The sequence below is a fragment of the Contarinia nasturtii genome, unplaced genomic scaffold (assembly GCF_009176525.2).
Source record: "Contarinia nasturtii isolate CC-2019 unplaced genomic scaffold, AAFC_CNas_1.1 Cnas_scaffold_2806, whole genome shotgun sequence".
NCBI classification, from domain to species: domain Eukaryota; kingdom Metazoa; phylum Arthropoda; class Insecta; order Diptera; family Cecidomyiidae; genus Contarinia; species Contarinia nasturtii.
Genome location: NW_022200123.1, coordinates 427595 through 450686, shown reverse-complemented (window position 1 = coordinate 450686; position 23092 = coordinate 427595). Strand labels below are relative to the sequence as shown.

Below are 23092 nucleotides of genomic sequence, written 5' to 3'. Positions count from 1 at the left end.
TGAATTAAATGCATTGTTTCACGAACGAAGAGAGAAACAGTAGCAACAACAACAACAACAACAACAAAAAATGAACACACTCGAATAGAAATCAAAAACAAATCTCTCGCAAAGCAAATACATCATGAGTTTGGATAAACAATGGCCATAGAGCATGGCATGAATTTGTTGATGGTTCTTGTTGTTATTGCTTGTCTGTTTTTTTTTTTCTCTCGTTTGTTTCATCTTCTTCTTATTTCGCGCCAAATATGTCTTTCATTTGAGGTATAGCACATTGGTTTGTGCATCAATTTTCTTATTCATATCTGCTTCGATTAAACTGTAACTAGAAAATAATGATAATTTTCTTGTTTGATTGCACGCGCGTAACGGCTAATTCGACGGTTTGTTTGAGGGTGTTTGTGTGCGATTTTACACATACGCATTGCATTATGGCTTCGTTTTCGCGAAGCCGTGTTTTATTATTGAATTTAGATTACATTTCGAATGACTTCGTCGAAATTCACGGACAGAAACGCATTTTTCTTTCTTTTTCATTGTGATTCGAATTTCCCTTCGTGCACGTAAATTGAAGATTTCCCTTTTCGGTTAAATGTGTGAATTGGCAGCAATTAAAATCTCAGTAGATTACGTCGTTTGGTTTACGCATGAAATAGAGAAGAAGAAGCAGAAAGAAACGTACACACAATTTGATGAAGAGAAAAAAGTGCTTTTTTTCGATGATTTATTCATGAAATTCTTTGGAAAATCGCTGTTGCAGCAATAAAAACGATTTAAAAAAAATGAAAACGTAGACAATCGACGATTCTGTTTCCTACCTCTCCTACCTTTCAAGGGTAATCATGTGCATATGAGAATGAAATTAATCTACAACTGCGGAAATGAATATGGATTTTATGGCGAGCGTCATTTTTCTTTTCTTATTTCGATTTCAATTTATACGATACCTCTTCCCATTTTGTGCGATACACTTCGCATTCTTCAACAAAAGGCAACAAAGTTTCACAATTTAGAGCTAAAATGGCAATAGCGTTCGGAACTCTTTTTTTACGCTTTTCAAATCGAAAGCGTTTCATTTTTCATCCAAATTAAAACTGACTAAAATGGCCTGCGGTTCGATTAAATGATTCTTTTTTTTATTTGTTTGTAGAAAAAATTACAACATTTTTGTTTTTGTTTTGTTTTTCAACCAAAATACAGCCAGCTTACATTTAAAGTGAACTTAAACTCGACATTTAACGTTAATTCTTAAGTTAAGCGGTGATCTGAACGTGTGGATACTATGTTCATTCATCGTTGACCCTATGTAAATTATCTTGGCAATCGTACAATTTATATATATTTTTTCCTATAATACACAAACGCAATAATTATGGAAAGCAAGCCACGGAACAGTAGAAAAAAATTGAATAAATAAATTACAAGTTTTCGAATGGGATTTTCATTTGAAAAAAAAGAAGAAGAAAAAGAAAAAAAACCTTTCTACAAATTAACTAATTGTGTTATTTTCAAATTACTCGATTTGATTTGAATTGGTTTCGCAGTATGTACTTGTTGTACGGTAAAATAATCTTGTAATTCATTAAATTGTCTTATAGATGAGATTTCTTTTTCAAATGATAAAAATAAAGTCGAAACGACTCAGTTCCTTCAAAAACTGACCGCACTCCGAATTCATTGGTGTGCATATATTTTTTTTTCCTCTGTATTAAGAAAACATGGCAAAAATCATTTACACTTGGACTTGTTCAGGATTGCTTTGCTTGGCAGCGGTCATTCGTGATTTCATTCGATTTGCTAATCGTTTGAATTTTTTCATTTGATCTTCACGATTTTGAGACGATTGTCGTTTTCTGTTTGAGCTTCGCTTATACAAATTATTATCCTCGGTTGATTCCGTTGAATAGTCGTAGCCATTGTTATAATGGTCCGTTTGTGCCACTTGTGCATGATAATTATGTGGTAAAATTGCTGGACGTTGTGTAATGGCAACGGTATTTGCGTACGGTGTTGATGCCACAATTGGCTGAGCATTTTCATCGTAACCTGTGCGATAAACACAAACCACAATTAATTCAATAAACAATTCGAATACTGTATAAAATATATACTGACCAGAGTAACTGTCACCTTGATCTCCTTGTGGATAATAACTTTCTTCTTCATATTTGTGATATACTAATGGTGCTCGGTATGTTTGGGGTAAATATTGTTGTGAAATCGGTTGCGAATAATGATCATCGGAATGGTATGGTGATTGAGTCGACGATTTGAAAAACACCTGCGTATGCTTATCGTCTGGGAAATTCTCGGTGGTTAAGAGTCCATCATGTTGCGATACTGACTCTTGATGTGGCTGACCATAAATAACTTCTTCGTTGGAGTGCGTATCATGCACGCTGTGTTGCTGTTGATGCTCTTCATGCACATTATGATATTCATATGCAGTTGGATGTACAACACCTAATATTTATACAATGAATATATTAATTACTAATTTTGGTTACACTTAAATGGGTTTTCGTGCATTTTATATATGCGAATTAAAACAATAGAAATCAGCAGTGAAAACATATAAACCTAAAAAAACGTGTCAACCGAAATTGTGGCCGTGGAATAGTTTTATGATTTTTCATGCAAAATAATTTCTCGCTTTTTATTAACCCAAATATCGATTTAATATCGATCATTCGGCTGTTTCCATAGAAGTCGCTATAGTGCACACTGAATGAAAATTAACATGATTTTACCTGAATGTTGATCGGACGTTTCATCTGAATGAGCAGATTGAGTGTAGTAATTGGCCGGAGCTGGTGTAGCTACAACATGATCGGCTCCGATATCAATTGGCTGCGCAATGTGTGCATTTGCGTAAGGATTTGAGAGTGGTTGGGAATAGAACGGTTGAATTGGTTGCACTGGTTGAATAAACATTTGTAGACTGTGCGCTGGCACGTATGCTGCTTGTTGACCGTACGGTAATACTGGCAATGCTCCATATCCATGTACATGTTGTTCCTGATCATGAATTTGTTGCGAATCGTCAACGCCGTGAGATTCCTGCTCTTGAATGAATTGAGCAGTGCGAGCTTCTAAATATTGTTGCAACAACGCCTGCAAATGTGAAGCATATTTGGATGGGCCATTATAACGCAATACAATCACCGGCACCGGTTCATCAGTGTGGCCACTATAATCCTGTGAATGTCCATCGCCATTTCCATTGAAAATGGTTTTGTATCCATGTCCGTTTTGTTTAATTTCATATGAATGCGATGGCTGTATTTCCACCGAAGCGTGGCCATTTGTTGTTTGTTTGCGGAAATAATCGGGATCACTTTCGACCAATGCCATCGGATAATTTCTCAAGTAGTGCAGTTGATGTTGTTGCTCTTGGTAATGATGCGATGGTGCTATATCGTGTTGTGAGTATGGATAAATTTCATATTTTGGCTTTGAAAATGTGTACATCATTTGTTGATCGTTTGGTTTTTGATAACCATATCTGAGGATTGAGAGAGAATTGACATTAACTTATGAAAAGATTGTCAAAAATACCAAAAACTCACCCTAAGCTACCGTCAATAGTTCGTTTAATATTTTTACCGGTTGTTGTTCGATTCTCTTTTTGTAGCTTAATTTTAACATTGTCACCAAATCGATTGAATTGTTTGTCTAATTGTTTGATGAACTCAAAATCATCGGATGGTAGAGTTTTAAAGTTTTCAAGTAAACTTTTCGGTCCTTTGGTCGGTTTCAGATGTGTCGTTGCTTTTTTAATTTGATAATTTAAACGTTGCGTTTTGCAGTCAATTACATTCGTCCACACGCAAACACCGACGATAACCTGAGAAAAGAAATCATAAATATGAAAATTGGGATTGCTAAGTTCAACTTATCCATATGGTTCGGAAGTGAAAAGAGAATGACTGATACATGAAAATGTGAAAATAAATAACAAAATGCCGTGATTGCGAGATTAGATTGGTGAAAGAAAAAAAAACTTCAAGATTGTACGTGAAACAAAATGAAACGCGTTGTACATCGCTCTCACCGAATTTATTAGCACGCCTAAGTAAACAAGTAAAATAATTAATGGAAAACAAAAGTTTCACCGCTTGAAAACATCAGCAGCGCACTCATACAGTGCCGACAGTTAGATTCATAATGTGATACAAAAATGAATCTATTAACTGTTAGTTTCACACGATGACAACAATGATCATTTCAACGCCATCAATCTGCGAAGCGCGATCGTACACATGTTGTGCTACGTGATGTCACAACCTGATGTATCGTTGTCACATTTAATGCGCTTACATTTTCCGAATTTTGTGTGATTTCATAATTCGCAGTGATTTTTACTTTACATTTCGCACACAGCATCAAATATCCCGCATTCACTTGTCAACAAAAATCGGCAAATTAATAAATTTGTACGGTATGATTTCAAAGATGCTTTTGTTTCTCTTTTTTCGGCTGACGTTCAAAATATATAAAATAGTTTTCGCTTAAATAATGTCACATTGAAGCATAAGACTAAAACAAATAATAACGAAATTAAGTAAAGCCATTGAATGCGAACGTTCAACATCGTATGCAAATTGGCATACAGAGGCTGCTCAATCACCGGTAATGCGGCAAAGTGAAAGAAGGAATCGGCATCATTTAAAGCTCACTATCATTTAATAGATGCATCGAATCTGCGTCGTTTGCTGCTGTATGCAGACAATTTATTATGTATTTAGTACGCTCGGGTATTTCACTTTAGTGCGCTTGTAATGAGCGTTGAGCATTACCAATGGTGAATATCAATGTGCAATGTGTGCGATTGCATAAATTGCGTATCATCGTGAGCGAGAGCTCCAATAGATACATGGCCCGAAATCGTTGAAAATGCCATTTTCTCAATGTTGTTGCTTTTCATATGTACAGATTAAATGGGAAATATGATAGCGAACGCAATTCGATGAGTGTACAGTGCACCTCGATACGTGCATACGTTGCACTTTCTCGAATCATCATCATAAGTGTGATCAAAATTGTGGTCTTTGCCAAATGGGTAACTGGTATCTTGTTTTTTTTCTTCTTTTCTCGCACATTCAACATTAATCACGCGTACATATATGCCATCACGACTCTTTCGTTCCGACGATTGTTTGTGTGCCAATATACCGGAAATAAGTCATAGCGCACTGCGATCATAAAATTAAAATAATTAAATAATGCTCGTTAGCTGCTATAATCAATATGACTTTTTGATTTGAAGTTGCATCGATTTTGTAATCGAATATTGCAGCGGTGAAGCACATCCAGCCAGTGTGTATGCATTTAGCGCGGAAGAATTATATCTTGACACATTAATTTGCAATGTTCAATGAAGTGAACAGAATTCGCACAATCATCATAATACCATGACCAAAACTAAAAGCTAGCGTGTTCATGGCTTTGATTGCGTTCATTTAATAGAAATTCTAAGCCAAATTAACATTGTACTTCAAACACATTTTCGATAGAAAAGGTGCGTTCAAGTGTAAAACAAAACCAACACACAAGTGCTTCGGGCTATTGTGTGAAATAGAATATTCAAGACATTTTCATGACATTATGAAATACGGGCAATGGAAAAATCCAACAGATATGAAGCGAACACGTTATGGTGATTCAAAAAATGGTTTTGATGATTCAACACTTGGAAAAATACCGAAGAAAAACCAAATCGAAAAAATAAAACAATTTGCGTGAACAATGCAATGCATATACAATGGACCGTCATGTTTGCGTTTGATCACTGAGAATTCGTGCGACAAATGATGGTCTTTTCGGTCATTTTTCATGGGCTCAATTACTAAGCAAATTGTTTTTTTAAGGTTCAATTGAAGAAAACGTAAACAAAAAAATCTAAAAAAATCAAGCACGACCGATCTTAATGCCGAAACGTGAGCATTTGAACTCTTACCACATACATTCAATATTTCCGTTCAGACACTGTCTGCATTGACGACTGTCATTAATCTATTGTGATGTAAAGAAAAACGTTCATCTCCCGCCGGATGATGTAAGAGTCGCATTTCTTTTTTTTCAATTCGGTTTTTTACGAAAACAATGATACACGTTGCATTGGACGTTATACAATAGCACGTTTCATCTCGTGATATATTTTGTAAAATAATAAAGGAGAAGATAAACGATTTGTTGCGCGCAAGTCAATTATTTAATCGATTTACCTTGTTAACAGTGTATTTCTGAGCAGTGAGCGATGAAAAGAAAAATGTGACGACAAACATCGCCGGTTATACAGTTTCGAAATATTTTTTTTCCTTTGCTCATTTGTCCATATTAACTTGCTGAATACAAAAAAAGCGGTAGGCGATCTACCAATCGTTTTCACTATCTTTGTAAATGTTATTGCAAATCATTTAGCTTTTGTTCATGTTTATCTCGTGAACATTATTTGTTTTGGTGAAGTATTTCCATGGTAGCTATATTGAATAAACTCGTGCGCGTACTTCCGCTACAATAATTCTTTGCATTGAACTGACATCGCATGCTCTGTACACTAAATGTAGTCACTTGATAAGTTGAATTTGTTTAAAGAGAAAGAAGGAAAATTCACTCTAGCGTATGAGATATGCCCAGTTTCAATTGTTTAGTAAATTTTTTTTTTTTTTTTTTTTTGCTCTTTTTTCTCTCTGACATTTTTCATGTTTCATCTAATTAATTTAGTTAGAAGAAAAACATGTTAACAAGAAAGACTTTCATTTTATTGCTTGACTTTTTGCCGTGAACTTTTTTGAAGTGCACACCGATCGAATTCGAATCCAGCGCCGTTAATGTGTTTGTTTTTTTATTTATTCTCGACGAAATGCAATAAAATTATCTCATTCATTGAAATCAAATACCAGAAACAGTACCAAAGACAAGTGACGTTGCTATTGAAATGAGCATACACGTCATAATGATTCTGTGTGAAGTTGCTTGATGAGTACCGATATCAACTTAATTGTAGTTTGTGCAACAATGTATATTATAAGAAGAAAAAACTGCTTTGGAAACCAAATGTGAAACGTGAAGACAAACAGCAAATCTTCGATGGATAAAGATCGTTGGATTTATAGTGTGTTAAAGTGGAGCTAATCAGCATTTGGTGATGCAAATTGCAAATGCAGCAGAAAAAGAAAGACCAGCCGTGGAAATTCGTTCGATAAACACAAACAGTTGCCACTTGGTACTTTTATTGGGTTCGAGATAAAAGTGGATAGAAGAGAAGAAGAAAAAAATCTCACTAAAAGTGGCAAAACAAGTATGAATGTAGTGCAAATGGTGAACCGATTTTTATTTCCTGACCGCGAAAGCCATATACGGTCTGAGAAGCGAATGTGTTACGCAATAAACAAATCTCTCATAAAAAATTGCGCTAGACACTAATCTCTGATGTGGATAATGTAACTAAAAGTTGCAGTAGAAGAAAAAGAAAGAAAGACTACTTTTCATTTGAAATACGACAAGGAAGCATTTCTTCTTTTTTCATTTGATGCAGTCGCAATTTATGTCGAAGTTTTCCTTTGCCATTTTAGCAAACTGTTACGGACAATCGAATATTTTTAGAAGAATAATCCGTTTTAATCTGAAAATGATCAATGTTTGCCAAAAGTGTCGGCAAACCGGTCTTGTGATGCTCTTAAATGACATAATGCCGTTCATATCTTGATAAACTTCAATTTAAATTATAAGCTCCGCAAATAATCGATGTTGTTTTATGAAAGTGACAATTATGTAAATAAATGCTGTGAGAGATGAATCCATAGCATCGGAAATGGTTCAGCAAACCTCTGTGGGCGATTGCCATACATTTAATGATCAATTGTGCACTTGCGTCTTTGCCTTTTACTTTTTTCATTCGAGTAATTAAGTTATCGTAACAAAGAAGATGAATGTTCAAATGCCTTTTTTATGGCTGTCATTATATGCAGATGAAGATTTTATTATCAAACTTATGGAAACTTTTTGTTTTTCAACATATAACAAGAAAACGCACAGAAATAAAATAAATCAGGCAATTTTCACAGATGAGAAATTTTTTCCATTATTTTTCTTTTTCACTCGCTAAATTTGTTTTTATTGAAAATAAATTAGTTTACCATTGGAGTAGAGAAAAAAATTCCATTTGACAGATGATGGTGAGTGTGGAGGTGAACTATAGGAAAAGATTAATGATCAAACGATTGCAATCTTAAAAAGCAAACAAATGAAATTTTAAATGCTTTAAGTTGACAATTTGTTACACTTTTTGATCAAATATCCAACTGAGACTACAAAAAAATAAGATAAATGATCGTTTTTTTCTCCGTAGTGTCGGTACACACTACGTTTTTTGATGTCGATGTGAAATCATCGAAATTACTTAATGGTTCATCTGCCAAATGTGTAACTGGACTGCGTAAGCTCAATTGTTTTACAGTAATACACATGAGTTCACATGTAAAATGCTCAGGTTGAAAATTAGTTATTCGTGCACATCAAAAACAAATATTCCAAATGCTCAATTTTGGATGTCACAACACCGTAAACGCAAACGTTTTGGAATTTCAAGAAATTCAACGGTTGATTTACTACGGCATTTCTGGATGAAAGATGATGACTTAGACACGATTTGACAAAAAAATATATTTCACAGCGTCAAGACTTTGGTAGACGGTCTTACATCATCGATTCTACTTTTTTCCTGCATACAATTTTTTACATATGGGACCAACGACAGCGCCAATTTCAGTGATCTATTGCACCATCAGTTGGTGTTGATCTTCATGTTTTTCATGAATTCTTAAATAATGGTGAATTAAGACATAGCTCAGTTTGAGATCGAGAGACGAAACGAAAATTCTTTCTTCACAATGTCAATTCATTTAGACATTGAAGGTAAAATAATGAGGTCAATATGCACATGAATTATCAGGACCAATCCATATCAGCTATTGATGTTTATGTGAAATGGAAAATTAAAATATAGATTAAAATAAACTCACCGCAATATAAAGATTTTTCATCTTTCTAAAAATTGATTTTATTTACTAAGTTGGCACTTTTTCAGACGATGCTTACAATGATATCTATTCAAAATGTGTTTATAAAAAAAGAAAACTTTAAATTCGAATACTCCACCAGAAATTCACTTGCACACAACAAACCATAAAAATGCGTATTATTCCTTCTGCCTACACTAAAATCTGATAAAAACGTTTCCACAATTGCGTATATATTTTCGCTGTCTCGATCGGATGATTTTAATCAATTCAACACTAGAAGCAAATCGCTTTTCGAATTTTCACCAACTTTCCGTTTTTTTTCTTCGTTCGTACAACAGTTTTACTTTTTACATTCGCTTTTTCGTATCGACACAGTGCCTAAGCTAACGACAACGATGTCACGGAACCAGTTGCTGTAGTAAGACTACTAATATAGGGGGTCATGAATTTAGCTTTTATATTAACTGGGAAGTTGTTTGAAAAGAAAAAAATGTTTTTCGCACAGTCGGTGCACGGTCCGTCGCGCGACTGCTGCATGGCGAAAAAAGAGAGAGAGAAAGAAGAAAAGTTACCAAAATGTTACGGGCGCATTGGGAAAACTGCACACGAATTTGACCGGAGCTGGTGGATATGAAGACATGCTATGACGATCACATGACTATGAAAGTGGCGTGTGTTTGTGCGCACGTTAGTGCAACTATAACGATTGGCATCTGTTCAACACGATTATCGTTCGATACAAATGCACATCGAGTATGGACTGTTTTATTGCTATGAATTCAATCATTTTTTTATTAACATATCAACATGATGTATGCATTTTCATTAATAAATCGAAAAGAAAGTGTGTCAATTTGATAAGTCAGCTTTGATTGCGTTGAAAAATATGAAAGATGTTCGTTCAACAGATGCACGATACCGGTAGAAGAAACGGTATTCCAAGTAAATGATGTGATTTTTCCGATTCAATGCACGTTCTTGCTGCTTTCCGCACCAATCTCTAATTACACTAATTTCAAACAAATCTTTCTTGAATACTTGATGACATCCCCATTATAATTAAAATGTAATTCAACTTAATTAGTTTCATTTTAATATGCAGTTTACGTCGATTGCATTTTAACTACATCCACCGCATCGATCGGCTTCGACATGATGTTGCGTAATCGATGCTTCTTCGTAATTTTAACAGCTGCAAGACAAAAGCATGCTTTCTTTCTATCCGATATACATCCAATAAATAATGGCATAACATGGGCTCAATTGAAATAACAAGAGCTAATTGTTTAATTATTTTATGAAGCATAATAGTTTGAGGTAGTCAATCATTGGATTTAAACTCTTTATGCATTTATTCACTTGAACATTTCATGTGAGAATGATTAAAATTCGACATGATCGAAGAACGATTTAAAATAATTGTCGTGCAATCGGCATCAGTTTGTTGATCTGCAAACGGACAGAACAAGGTTTTTGTACCCGCACAATATCGAATCATATCTAGGTTATTTTCAACGATTGCATAATTTCAATATATTCTTTAGATTTGAGTCGGGAGATTTGTCGTTTCTGATCATTTTTTACTTGAAGGCTTAAGTTCATTGCTGATTTATGGACATGGTTTTGATTGACAAATTTTTTGAATGACATGATGGTTCCTTGCTTAAAACTTTCAAGATTTCTTTACTATCGAATTTTTTTTTTATGGCTTCAATTGTTGCAGAGGATAATGAAATCGAACAATTCAAAAAATGTTTCACTCTTCAACAAAAGAAGTCAACAAATGTTTGACCAACAAAGTTGAACAAAATCGTTACAATTTTGTGTTCTGTGAAAGCAACAAAATGTGGACTAGATTTGAATAATACGAAACATCCTCAGGGATAGTTCATTTGGGGCTTCTTTTCGTTAAAAAATGGCAGTGTATTACAACTTATTTAACCGCCCAATGGCCACATCATTGTAAAATTTACATTCATTTCAGCTACCATTTTACAACACGGTACTGTTGTTGTTTTCATTTAAAATTTTCTGCTTCGTTTAAAAAACCATCATAACAATTGAACCGTTTGTTCGAGAGCAGTTGAAAATTACCGCAAATTATCTATCCATTTAACCGAAATTTAAGACTGGTACACACAATCAGTTATGTCATTCATTAAATTTAATTGATATTCATCATAAAAAAAAGAGTCCAATAAAAAAACAACGAAAATATGAATGGCATCACAATAAATCTTCAGAAAATGATGCAGTTACAGCCGCTCAGTTTGATGAAACTACCTCAAAGCCACTGAATTTAACAAAAGAATAAATTTACTTGCGGTCGATTTTTTTATGATAAACACACGAAAACAGTTGAACAATTTTATGAGTTAGATTTTGCATTCGCATGTGTGGTCATTATGTGATCGCAATACACATAACAATAAATTATTGAATAATTCTTTTGTTCCAGCGTTGACCATGCCACCAAAAGTTGATATTGAGCAAATGTTTATATTGTTTTTAAAATATCGCATTTAAACTGGATCTAAAGAAAAGGTAAAGTACATGTGTGTGTGTGTGTGGCAAATATATTCACATGTTGATATATTTAGATTAACGATGTATGTTTTCCTTTTTTTCTTAATTCACGCATCATTTCATGTGTGGCTGAGGTCATGATATTCGCGATGCTTTTCCTTGCATGCAATTTTAATTTTCATTTTCAATTTGGAATTTGGATGCCGTGCGATTATCGAACAAAATGACTCAATTTAAAAGTAAAAAGTCTACATTTTCTGGTGCAGTTTCTTGAGATAATTTCACACGAAACGATTCATATGAGCAAATTGAAAGCGATGTGGAACAAAACATAAAATTATTATTTACAAAAAAAAAGAGTCGGAATTTAATTCAAACGTAAGAAAAACTTGTAGACTCACGATGGAAAAAAATATGTACCGTTTTTACTTGCTAGACAATGGCCTTGAGCAGTTTAGTTGCACGTTTGTTTCGTTTTTATTTCGATATCGTGCAATGAGGCGTCTTTGAATTTGGACACGATAGTACGAAACAACATCAGCTAAAGTACTTGACTGGAAATTTATCCAAAAGTGATACAGTTTCATTTTCTTGCTTGATGATCGCAATTAAAATGATGAAGAAATAACAAAACAAATAACACGTAATTGTTCTTCGACTGATGCCTACGATGGAAAATTAAATACCATCATCACTGTGTCTCTTTCACACATCGTTTCTTATCCATGTGAGAAACAAAAATAATACACACGTTGAAAACAAAGTGTCATTCTGAAGTGGGTTTTGAACTTGAAATCAAGCGCATGACATAATTTCAGATAATAAATCATCTCATCATGCATGAGAATTAGTAAATTGTGTAATATTGAATTCAAGTATCGAATTTTACACTTCAACCAACTTACTGTCGTCGCAGCTCACGATTCAAGTGAACATTAGCATGACGTATACATTACCAGGAGAAATACTAATCGTATCATTTTCATCGCTCATTAACGATTGAAATTGAAACAAACCTTTGAGTACCCTTTCTACCTTTCAAGAAATTTAACATCATCATTGAGCATTTTTCAAAGGTTTTGAAAAATTCAAACTGATTTTCTGAAGAAGAAAAAAAAACAAATGTTTAACATTGGGACAATTAGAGATCTAGGTACACTGAATATCTATAATAAGGTAAATTCGGTCAAGAAGAACAGCTCCATGAACGGTTCGCATAACGACGTCTTGTTATGATAATAATAAAACAAAATCAATCTGTACGAAGATTGGCACCACTTTTTGAAGTGCGTTAAAAGCAAAAAGTATTTTTTTTCCCTTCCCCCTACAACATGGTGAATATTACATGATTTTTTTAAGTGTATCCATAAAAATGTGCCATAAAAGCATTCACTATCGCACTGTACGATTCGTTCATAATTTAAAGGAAAACAATATTTGATTCAATTTATGCTCTTAAATTTGCGATAAGTATTCCATACATTTCACTCTTTTTTCTTGTGCAAAACGCATTCATTTCATGGATGCATAGAGTGAATGCCGATGACAATAATTTTATGGCCATTGTATAAGCGTTTCAATTGAACTGGAATTCTCATTCATTCCGCGTGTCTCACTTTCTGATCAATTGTATTCACATTTCCATCATTTTATTCGATTTTTTTTTTAAATTAGCATTTATGACAACCGCATTTCAATTTCTGCGAACTTTGCACATCAAGGAAATGATGATGTGTTGTTACTGGAATGAGTTGATATTGCCACTATTTATGTGCTTGAAAATCAATTTTTTTTTTCGTTTCTTTTTTCTTCTCTCCATCAAAAGATCAAAATTCAAATATGGACCATTGTGCTATTCGAATCATACCACGGTAACGGTTCGTTTTTTTTTCATCGTCCCATTACCCCAGTACATTAGCATCGCATTGAAGTGAAAATGAATCTTTCCAGTTCAATTCGCTCAACTAAATCTCTTAATCCATTTCACTTTTTACAGATGCTCGGCGATCATTAACAGAAGCTCATTTGAATATGTACTTTGCGCTAAATTGGTACATTAATTAAAATATGGCATGTGTACGAGTTCTTTCGGAGATGCAGTTCAGTTTTTTGTGTTCACAAAAAAAAACATGTAAAAACACCATAAAATACACATCGAACGTCTGCACAATGTAGAGCACACCGCGGTGTGTATCGTGGCAAGCGCAAACGCGAACGCGTGAAAGTGATTTTATGTGCGATATTGCGAATTCGACAGTGAATAAGATATAGTGCAGTGTATGGATTTGATTTTAGAGCGCATGCATTCAATTTGAACACCTGTACTTTGCTTTTCCATTTCGTTGAATCATCTCGTTTGTAATTTTCCACTAAATTCGCGACGCTTTTCACTATCAACACCATCGACACTTTGTCAATTGAAGTCTAGTGTTTATGTCATCACGAAAATTACTTCACTTTTGACCGTCGCAGATGACGGTTTTGGTGCGGAAGTTTGAATATGAAATGCGAAACTCAATTATATTTTTATTTTTCTGTAAAAAAAAAATACAGTTTCAAAACAGTTCCTGAACGTAGAAAACCAGATTTGTTCAATTCTTTTCCGGATTGCATTTTTCTCTTAATGGTCCAGTGTCTCAATGAATATTATGACTTATACATACCTTGTGTGCAGTTTTGTCGATTCAAATGATGTTTGCATGTCTGCATTTTTGTTCGCTATTCATTTTTTGCACTGGCGAAGACGGAAAAATTTCGTAAACAAATATTTTTGCTATCATTCCATGTTATTGCGAATAGTTTAGCGCTTAATTCAAAACATGTTTTTGTTTTATCATTTGTTTGGTAGTGGATTTTTTTATTCATTTTTCATTATCGATTTTGATAAATCAACAAATATGCTTGAAGTATGTTTCGCCTAAGACTAGTGGCACTATACATGATGCTATATGAATGGAATGATATTAAAATTATTATACGCTAAAAACTAAACGGGCGTCATTGAGTCATTTTTTTATCATTGAACTGGCTAGGTATTTTCACAATTCTGAAAAAAGGTTGAAACCAAAATTGTCCATCCACAGAGTTCACTGTCACCGAATATTCTAATAACAATAATCTATCAACAATGAATAAAAAAAAAACTATGGATTATTTGATTCTCTGTAAACAACAGCAACATAATGAACATTCTTTAAAAACAAACAATCAAGCCAAAGGTTTACGGTTTATTACATGCAAACTCAATTTCATTTCTAGTTTCTCTTATTCAGCTTTAGTGGACGTTCCGTAACTAGTTTGGGTGATCGTTTTGAGTAGCCTTGGGCCGTTGAATATGCAATGGTATTGTAACCCGGTTGATGTGAACCGTGTTGAAAGAAATGCGTTGGATGGGCCAATGTTGGCGATGCAAAGTTACCGGAAACAGCGTGTAAAATTTGACGATTTATCAAAGCAGCATTCCGTTGCCGTTGCGCCGCATAGATCACTGAACTGGGTACATATGAATCGAGCAAACTGGTTGGCTGATGTTTTTGAAATGAATGGAAAATATCAAGTGGCGATTGTAAATGTTGTGGCGATGGCTGATAATATTTATGGGAATTTTGGATTTGCGGTGATGTGACAAATTCAGCAACGGGTTGTAATTGCAATGATTGTGGAGTCAATTGTAGCTGAGGTATGGTGGTATATTGGAGGGCAGCGGTTGGAATGGCAGTTGATTCAGGTGCTTGTAGCACCGCAGTGCCGTCAAGATGTGGATTCACAAAGGTTGCAGCCAGTGTTGGTTGAGGAGCCGTCAAATGCTGTGATGGTGATGCATGTTCAGCTGGTATATTGGTGGCATACGGTTGTGCATATTGAATCGATGGAAACGCATACGTTTGAGCCTGTGCTGGATTTCTAAATAACATTACATAATTCGGGATGGATCTGATGAAAGAAACAAACAAACAAAAAACAAAAATTGGTCAAACATTTTTGCGCTAATTTTGTTTCTTCTTAGATTCAAATATGATAAAAAAAATATAGCGTTAAAATGTTTGTAGTATAGTTTCAACACGTGAAAACAACAAATTACGAACAATTTGATGCTTCTTATGGACGCGCGTAAACAAACAAAGTTTTTCGGAAGATACGTATAGAGAAAATAATGAAACAATTTCAGACAAATAATGATCTGGGAAAGATGGAAAAAAGCGAAATGGCTGTGTGCGTGTGCCAAACTAATTTTATTATTAGGCGTGTTATTTACGCATCGTATTGTATCGAAATCATCACAAACAAAGGTATAATTTTCTGGCAACATTTTTGTTTTTTTCAAACAAAAACAAAATACGAAGGTGGCAAATGTAATTGGATGGATATTTAATCTTCATGATATAATTATATGTCGGCCGAAGAAATATTGCTATGCATTTGCACAGAGAGAGTGAGAGAGGAACGCTTTTTTTTGGTTTTTTTCCCATTGTGATTGTGCTCATTGAAAGCGAATCGTCTTCGCATGAACTTTCTATGCAGGTGGTCAATAAACCAGTAAAAATTATGCGATATAAAATGATTATAGCACGTAAGTGCACTGTACGTACAAATCAATAGTGCAATAAAACTTTCGCGCATTCGCAAAAGTCTACATTTCATAAATTTACGAACAAAATTCACCGAGAATAACATAATTTTACTACATCGATTTGTCTTTGCGTGTGAATCGTAACACAATTCTACCCACGCCGATAATCATCATTATATGTATATATCATTGGCACAAATTTGCATAATGGACGCAAAACACATAATAAAATTACATATTGTTACGAATGAAAATAAAAAATCAATAAATCTTGTTTTTGTTAAAGCATGCCAATGATTTGTGTATCAACATTTTCATTTTTAACACGTCCAAATTTGTAATAAAAAAAAGTCGTTTGTCTTCCGTCTTATTAATTCCATTTCTTTCTTTTACCAAAAAAAAATCGGTAACAGGTGTCTTTTCTTTTCACAGTGTCATCGATTACATCTAGTTAACACACTGACAAAACTAAGGTTATGATTTTGACAACACCGTGTTGTAAATGCTTACATTCCAACGAATGTTGTGAAGTAGCCAACAATTGTTGTCATTGTGAATACGTACAATGGCATATATTATATGTATTCACAACGACAACAATTGTTGGCTACTTCACAACATTTGTTGGAATGTAAGCATTTACAACACGGAGTTGTCAAAATCATAACCTTAGTTTTGTCAGTGCATCTAAAATTATGGCCAACATTAATATATTAATAATGTAATTTTTATGTCCATTGTTTGATTAAAATGAAGAAAAAAAGCAAAAAAAAAGTGGTCGACGGTCGGAAGTGTTTTTTGTTTGCTAAAGTCAAACTGGTTTTAATCATGCCGAATTCCCCATCGCACCGAAGAAAGTGAGAAAGATATTGGCGAATTTCTTTTCTGTTTGCTTTCATAGACATTTTCTTTCCGTAAAATTGTCTACATGAATGAAATGATTCAAAATACAAAAAACCGAGAAGAATGTTGCTTCTTTCAAGTCGAAATTAGCGAAAATAAATATGTCCAAAAGAGTTTAATTTCTTTTTTATGTAATATCAATCCATATTGTATTTGTGCTGTACCGTTCATTGATTCATTTTTTCTCTCTCTCTCTCTCTCTCTCTCTCTCTCTCTCTCTCTCTCTCTTCTTTCAAACAATTGAAAACGAAAGTACCATTCATGTTGAAAATTGCATTTTGAATATCATCAATTCGCATAATCAAACACTGAACTTACGGTGTTTGTGTCAAATATGGATAATATTGAAGTGCTCGTGATGCATAGTTTTCTTGGCGCGTCGGTGCATTCACCGCTTGCTGTGAGGTCTCCGAAATTTGATTTTGTTCAATGGCCGGATAGCTGATATCATCTTGTGCATTTTTCTGTTGAGTTTGTACCAGATTTTCGACAGAATGTTGTGGCTGACCGTATGTAATGACACCGCTTGGCGATAATTGTTGCGCGCCAGCTTGAACATAGACATACTTTGGCTGTTGCGAAATATATGGAGACGGTGATGCGGGTGGCTTGTACACAATTGGATTCACCAAAGATTCTCGGGCTGGTGACGAATAGGTATGAGTTGCTTCATGAACTGGGTGTACTGGGTTTGTATATGATGCCGAAGTGGGCGTTGCTTCGTATTGCTGTTGTTGCTGTTGCTGTTGCTGTGGCGTTACATACTGAATTGACGTTTGTTGATCAACTTTTCCATATTGTTCGGCATATTGTTCACGAGATGTTGTGTCACCGTCTGGTGCTGTTGGTGGCTGAGCATAAACAATATCCTCGCCTAGGTCATTGCTCGTACTTTCCGATGATGCCTAAAAAAATCAATTCAATCGATTTATATTTCAGTGGCAAAATTTCGAAAACAAAAAAAAAACGGAAATATTCACCTCGTAATGAGGTCCCACATGAATTGGAGCGACCAACCGTTGTGACTGTCCAATTTTAACAATTTCTTGATCTCTATTTACACGTCGTTCGCTCAATAAATTGTCTCGTTCAATGTCTTCGAGTTTCAGTTGTTTTTCGGCCACAGCAAATGTTAACATTGTTGTTAACAGCACATATTTCAATTGAATATTCATTATTATCTGAAACGAAATGAAACAAAGTGCAAGAAACATGCAATGAAAAAAAAATAAAACATCAGTTGAGAAGCTGACAACAAGAGGTCGTGATTTGTTTCAAACTAAAACTCCTGAAAGTATGCGAACGAATGTGCTTTTTCATTTCGACATTTCACTGAATTCGATTTCACGTCGCATGAATGGAATACAAGATTCCAATTTTAGAGATACAATGTTATGATCAACAGCTACTTGCGAAACCCATTCATGTTTATTGTGACCGCTAAGATTGACAACAGTGTACAAGCACGTTTTGGCAAACACAATGACTTTAAGTTTTACTTCAATTGAACGTGCTACATTTAATGACTTAATCAAGCGGATCTAAACTCAATCTTAAACATGCATTCAAGTGGTTTTTTGATGCCATTTAAAACGTTGTATTTTTTTGTAATAATTCGTTTCTTTGTATTTTTGATTATGATTAAATCAAGTATTTCATATTGTTATCGAATGAGTCTTGAGCTTCCGGACGGAGGGATTAGTGCATTTCTCTTTAACGCCTGCGGCGATATTATGAGCATTACTCATATAGCTCAATTTTATTGGCCTCGTTAATTGAAACCTGAAGTGTACGAGATTTTACGACTTTAGTATTCGTTGCGATCGAATATATTTTGCGAAATTTTATAACAGCGATTGAAGTGATCTACTTGCTTATTTTAATACTTTTCATTTTATTGGATTTTAATTATTATTGATTTATTACAATAACTTTTTCTAATGAGTCATGAGCTTATGATCCATCTTTGGTTAGAAGATTTTTTCCCTTCGAATACCTCCATCGAGTGTGACTGCTTTTTATTGTTGTGAATGACCGATCACCGCCTTCTATTTATGGCAGATTAAACGTGATCAAATCAATAAAAAAAATACAATTCTTTAACGGGCAAATCAAATCGCATGTGTGATTTAAAAAAAAAACGATATTGCAACAACGAGAAAAAGTAATAAACAAACCGGACAAAAACAAACCAAAGTTATTTATGGTTGGTATTCAGAGAAAGTGGTTTAAAAGAAAAAGATCAAACTATATATATCTTATTATTCTTCGTGCGTTGTTTGCTCTGGTTGCTCTGTTGTTAAGCTCTTTTTAAGCTACCTTTTACAAGTACACATTCGTATGCTAGCCGTCTGCATAAGTACAAATGATCGCGCGCATGCCCAGACGTCGTTGAAATTCCATTAAACGCATATTTTATGTGTATCGACGGTCATAACGAATTGAATTTTTCAAGTGCTGCCATTTGGTTTGCATCACATCCCAAAGAGTCGATACATTGAACAGTTACCGCACACACCGTTGGGCTGACGGCGAATGAATGCTGACTTCATTGAAGTGCAGTGCAGTGTGCAGATGAAAATCGTTTAAATAAAATTCACTAAAGTCGTTACTTATTGACGGTCGATACCATTAAACATTCTGATAATCGTGTTACATGAATGCGCAAAAATTCCCTTGAATCAAAATAAATGATTATGAATTTATGAACTTGTACGTTCAAACTGGAACGGCCGTTAAATGTATAGCAAATTACAAAAGAAAGTCCAGAAAATGAAATTCACGTGAATGGATTTCATTTCAATTTCGATTGTAAAATTGTGATAATAAAAAAGTTCCTTCCTAGCGAATTGCCCGGAAAAACCGGATTACTTGAATTCATAACGAAATTGGTTTTTTTTTTTAGATTAAACTCCTCAAATTTAAAATATAATCACCGTTTCAGATATGTTGCATACGAATTCGACAAGTGAAAATTGATATACTGCAAGAGTCGAATGGGCATGACGATATTGGATTATAACTTGTATTCGTGGGAACTATATATTTTAGATAGAAGAACTGTGACCCTACGAATATCCTCTGGAGCTGCGTAAAAAAAATGTACGACACATTACATAAATTCAATCAGAGCAATTAACACACGCATAACTGAAAAGAGCTCTCGTTTCACGCATACCGGCCATCGAACCAATGCAACGCATTACAAATGCAGCGCAACTAAACGAGATTAACCAGAAAATCAAACAGCGACAAACAATGCGTTAGAAAGCGGTATCATTATGCTTGGATAATTGTGTAAATATTGTGCGTGGCATTTTTGAATGTACATACCATTTATGCACGGTGACGAATGAGTAAAAATGTCAATGCATTTCGGATAGATAACATGTTCATTTATTCAAAAGCGAAGAAATAGAAAAAAAATGACTTTTTGATACAATTTGATGTAATGACACTTAGCAAGATTGATATAAACGTAGATTGTAAGCGATTGTGATATTGACTACGCTGGCGGGGTTTGAAGAGTAATGAGTGTTGCTCTTGAAAATTGTCACAATAAACATTAATTTATATGATGTTTTTTTAGTATGTGAATGTGTACTGTAATCTAATTCATACAAAATAATAACCGAAAAAGAGAAGATCACTTTCTATCCTTTCGATTCGACGTTCTCTTCTCTATTCAATCATACAGACAATTTTCTCATTTACAAAATAAAAATGATCGTTTCCGTTCATGCAATAAACATTTCCGTAATTTTTTGTTTGGCCCGCAGTCATTTGTTCAGACTTATATCTTTTGATCAATTTGATATATTATGTTGAAGTGGCCAGCAGCAGCAAATACATCCCATTTTTATTTAAAAAAAATACATATGTAAACATGATACAGAAACCTACAGATAATGACAATCTATTGGCATAACCGGTGACCAGTAGCCATTGGCTGTCATAAAACATTTGTGTAAAATGTAAAGACGCCGTGGCGTGCATATTTTGACACATACCGAGATATTGTTATGAACTTTTTTTCTCATATTTATGGCAAATTCTTGCGGTCAACACGTTGTTTGGTTTAGAGAAATAATCTCAGCATTTCACATAAATTAAATTGATGATTTCTCGACCAATGTCCCATTTGCCGTTTGAAAGTGGCACTCAAATGGAAGTGAAATGAAGGGAATCACTTGAAAAATGATTTTCGGCAAAAATGAACGAAAAAATTGAAGGCGTGAAATTCCCACTGGAGACTATGTCCAGTCCACATTTGACTTAAGGTCAGGTGTCATTTAATCGCTTAAATGTATGAAAACGATCGTTTTAACTAATTAAAAACGCATTTCAGTCTTGAAATTGGCTTTCTAAATGTTGTACAATCACATTACCTTTGTTTGATCAACAAAGATTTTGTGTTGTGGAATATTAAAATTTTATGCTGATTTAATCAGGTGCAAATGTATAATACCCGTGCACAAAAGAGTATTACAGAGCGGAAGAGATCCGCTCTACTTTCGCTTCGATTATTTCAATTCGCACAGACGGTGTCTTGACACTTTTTTTATATATTGTTTTCATTTTCTGTTGAATTATTTCTTTTCTCTTGACAAAAATGGCGCAGTATGATATCGCAGCTTGGAAAGCATGATATAACTTCGATAGATCGATTTTGTAACATCCATTCTAATTTAATTTGATTACGAATGATGGACAATGGAATTGATTTATGAGAAATAAATTTGCGAATTTTTTATGCACTCGAAATTGGTTCCGGTGAATAGACTTTCGACGATGCAATCGAAGATTGATTGTTTTATCGATACGTTTTTTTTTGCGTTAAGATATATTCATCACTTTTTCTTCTGTGAGTTATGGATATGGCGCGCTTAATATCATCGTTGTTTTTCTGATCGAAGAAAAGAAAGATTTTGTTTAAAAAAAAAATGTATTCAACACATGTGACTGTCATACACCATTGTTTCCCATAAACTCAATTATTTGCCTATGATTTATTTGCTGATTAATCAAGTGAAAAGAATGTACATTTTACTCACATTTATCCTAGTAAATTGTAATCCAATAGGTAAAATCGACGGTGTTCGAAAATGTATGCACTTTATTCTCTTTGTTCTGTCATGCAATGAAATCCATTCAATTTAAATTGCACGTATAAAATCCTTTGGCCGGTAGAAAACGCGCTATTTTTTAACTACTCGTTACCGTTATTTGTTGTTTGTATTTTCAACAGCACTTCAGTTGCTACCTGAATGCGGTAAAGAACTAATATGAACTGATTCAATCCAAAGGTGGGGCCATTCAATTTATACTCATTTTGGCCAGCCACCTTTGCTGCGCTGCTCTTTCCAATTCCACTGTGCGGTAAGAGAACGGTGCACGTCGTTCGCTTCAATAATTGTCACAAGATCAAACAAAACCAAACGGAATACAAAACAGGCAATCGAAGCGGTGCGAAAACAGATATCGACACTGTCACGGTGCAAACGAAAAGGAAAGTTTGAGTTTTTGAGACAGATCAAAATTTTGATGACGCTATATCGCGTGTAATTATAGTGCATAAACAATAATCGAACTGAAGGAAAAAACGACGAACAAATAACGGTGAATGTTGTAGAGTTTGTATTGTGGCGTGTATGTATGCATAAATTATGATGCGAGCGCGTGGACCAGTCTATCTACACATCGCTTGACATAAAATGATAAGCGATTAATTAAGGAAAAAGCATGCGTTCGATCGACATAAAATATTATGAGCCTTTCAGGCCATACAATTAAGTAACAAACACACCAGGAAAATGACAAAATTCAATTCGACTTTTATTTTACGCTACATCAACAAGCCAATTAAGCCTTGGTGTTGAATTCTTCACAAAGTTACAACATAATTTTGTACTTTAAAAGGTTGCACAAAGAACTCTTGCTGTCACATTAAATCACTGGTTAAGTTTACGGAATTTGGCCAATTTTGACCGTTTTCGTTTGAAATCGGTTTCATTGAACAAAAAGTCATTTTGTCCATTTGAGAGATGGGGCTTGTGGTACCGTATTT

General features: G+C 34.4%; 2 protein-coding genes across 3 annotated transcripts; both read right to left on the bottom strand.

Moving 5' to 3' along the window:
• Positions 1–1114: 1114 nt before the first annotated feature.
• On the bottom strand, positions 1115–9441 carry LOC116349219 (LIM domain-containing protein A-like). Its single transcript, XM_031780555.1, has 6 exons — positions 9189–9441; positions 9027–9110; positions 3570–3847; positions 2751–3505; positions 2116–2463; positions 1115–2046 (listed from the first exon to the last, which is right to left on the bottom strand). The coding sequence occupies exons 2-6, from the start codon at positions 9045–9047 to the stop codon at positions 1733–1735; spliced, it is 1716 nt and encodes a 571-aa protein (XP_031636415.1). The 5' UTR covers positions 9048–9110; positions 9189–9441; the 3' UTR covers positions 1115–1732.
• Positions 9442–14394: 4953 nt separating this feature from the next.
• Positions 14395–22305, bottom strand: LOC116349231 (mediator of RNA polymerase II transcription subunit 15-like). Of its 2 annotated transcripts, XM_031780572.1 has the most exons (5): positions 22080–22305; positions 18006–18206; positions 17344–17930; positions 14787–15485; positions 14395–14670 (listed from the first exon to the last, which is right to left on the bottom strand). In XM_031780572.1, exons 2-4 carry the CDS (start codon positions 18198–18200, stop codon positions 14807–14809), a joined length of 1461 nt encoding a protein of 486 aa, XP_031636432.1. In that variant the 5' UTR covers positions 18201–18206; positions 22080–22305; the 3' UTR covers positions 14395–14670; positions 14787–14806. The 2 variants fall into 2 exon arrangements, with proteins under 2 accessions (XP_031636432.1, XP_031636431.1); XM_031780571.1 differs by having other exon boundaries at positions 14395–15485.
• Positions 22306–23092: the final 787 nt, after the last annotated feature.